We start from the raw sequence: 1,902 nt of genomic DNA, 5'->3' as shown, positions 1-1,902 counted from the left end.
TGTGGAGTATAAGTTTCTATAACATCTTTAGAACAGGCTGAAAATAGAATCTGGTTCCAGGGACAGACAGAGGTGTAACTTCAGACAAGTACCTACACATCTAAGAAGCAGAGTGAGACTTGGGTTGAAGGGATAGGGTTGGACAGGAGAGAGAAATTCTCCAATAGACTAGATCTTAGAATATCTACTAGTTCCTTCATCTCCTTATGTTCCCTGCATGGTAATGTTCAGCCCCTGCCTTTGCCTCCTTTCAAGTAATAGATATGGCTGTCTAGGCCAAAGTTTACAGGTGCCAATGATATGCACACTAAGGGTTCACAGCAAATACCTTTGAGTGATCAAAGTTCTATGCATATATAGACAATATAAGGACAATATAACTCACATTCCCAGACTCCAAGTTTTGCTCCAAGGGCATTCCCCTATCCAGTTTACGTCACGGTCCATTAGAACTGCTTTTTTCTGAATTTGAACATTTCTAAGAATCGGTCCCTGATCTGCTTGGTGCGGACCCCATAGATGAGGGGGTTGAGGGCAGGTGGCAGCAGCAAATAGATGATGGACAGAAGGATGTGCACAGGCTTTGGGACAGTGTGACGACCAAAGCGGTGTGTGAGGAAGGAGAAGAGACCAGGTACATAGAAGGCCAGGATGACACAGATGTGAGAACTACATGTACCAAAGGCCTTTACTCGGGCCTCATGGGTAGGTAGCCGAAGTACAGCATGGGCAATGAGCCCATAAGATCCAGCAATGCCCAGAATATCTACACCAGACACAGCCAGTGAAAGTGCTAGCCCATACATGTTGTTGACCCATGTGTTACCCACCACCAGCTCTACAACTGCCATGTGTGCACAGTAGGCGTGGTGTATGATCTTTGCATGAAAGTGCTTAAATCGTACCACCAGCAGAGGGAAAGGCACTATAACAGCCACGACTTTCAGTGTCAGTGCCAAGACTGCATAGCCGACACGGGCTTTAGTAACCAAGATAGAGTAGTGTAGTGGACGCCCTACTGCCACAGCACGATCACAGGCCATGGCCAAAAGCACACCAGATTCCATAGCAGTCAGTGCATGGACAAAGAACATCTGGATGAGGCAGGCAGTATATTGCACAGGTTGGGGCCCAAGCCACAGCACAGCCAGCAACTCTGGGGCTATAGATGTGGCTAAGCCCAGGTCAGTAGCTGCCAGTGTGGCCAGGAGTAGAAACATGGGTTGGTGCAGTGTAGAGTCTATTCGGATCACTGTCAGAAGTGTTGTATTGCCTAGTAGGGCCAGCAGGTACATGAGCCCAAACACTAGGGTCAGCCAGGCCTGGCCATCTCCCAACCCTGGGATGCCAGTCAATATAAAGAAAGCTGGGCATTGAAAGGTAGAATTGGACTGTGAACCTTCTGCCATTCTGTAAGGATGAAGTTTGGGTCTCTTAGGGGTATTGTTCCTGATGAAGGAAGGACAAGAGGAGGAGAGATTCTAGGGATGTTACAGTGCCACAAACCCATCCATGGACTGGAATATTACAGGAGCATCATCTTTGCTTGAGACAGGTTGGATTGGTAATTATGGCCATGCCCATAATTAGGTCATGGGGTAATCTTTTGCCCCTAGTTATCCATGAGTGTTATAAGGAGAGCAGAGGCAGGGGTAGAAAGGAAAGGTTAAGGAAGTGGGTAACTGATGAAGTGGCTGCTACAGTCAAAAAGTTCTCCCATATGAGGTCATCTGAGGAGATAGAGCTGAGATGACTGCCTTCTCCCTCAAAGTCCATGGACAGTCTTGTTCTCTGTATTTGGGGAGAAAACTGATGTGGAGTGAGGACCATGTTATCTCATCTTGACTGTTTTGGGGAGGGTCCTTGAACCTCTATGTTTTTGATTCTATAATAGGGCTAAAC

General features: G+C 47.1%; 1 protein-coding gene across 1 annotated transcript; it reads right to left on the bottom strand.

Moving 5' to 3' along the window:
* Positions 1 to 446: 446 nt before the first annotated feature.
* Positions 447 to 1,427, bottom strand: LOC116894147 (olfactory receptor 52W1). The gene has a single exon (XM_032895866.1). It carries the CDS (start codon positions 1,407 to 1,409, stop codon positions 447 to 449), a length of 963 nt encoding a protein of 320 aa, XP_032751757.1. The 5' UTR covers positions 1,410 to 1,427.
* Positions 1,428 to 1,902: the final 475 nt, after the last annotated feature.

Source organism: Rattus rattus, chromosome 2 (genome assembly GCF_011064425.1).
Source record: "Rattus rattus isolate New Zealand chromosome 2, Rrattus_CSIRO_v1, whole genome shotgun sequence".
NCBI lineage: Eukaryota > Metazoa > Chordata > Mammalia > Rodentia > Muridae > Rattus > Rattus rattus.
Note: the sequence above shows the minus strand (reverse complement) of the source record. Positions and strands in the feature narration are given on the sequence as shown.

Coding starts and splice junctions, on each gene's coding strand:
- LOC116894147 (XM_032895866.1), bottom strand. CDS start 1,409: ATGGCAGAAGGTTCACAGTCCAATTCTACCTTTCAATGCCCAGCTTTC.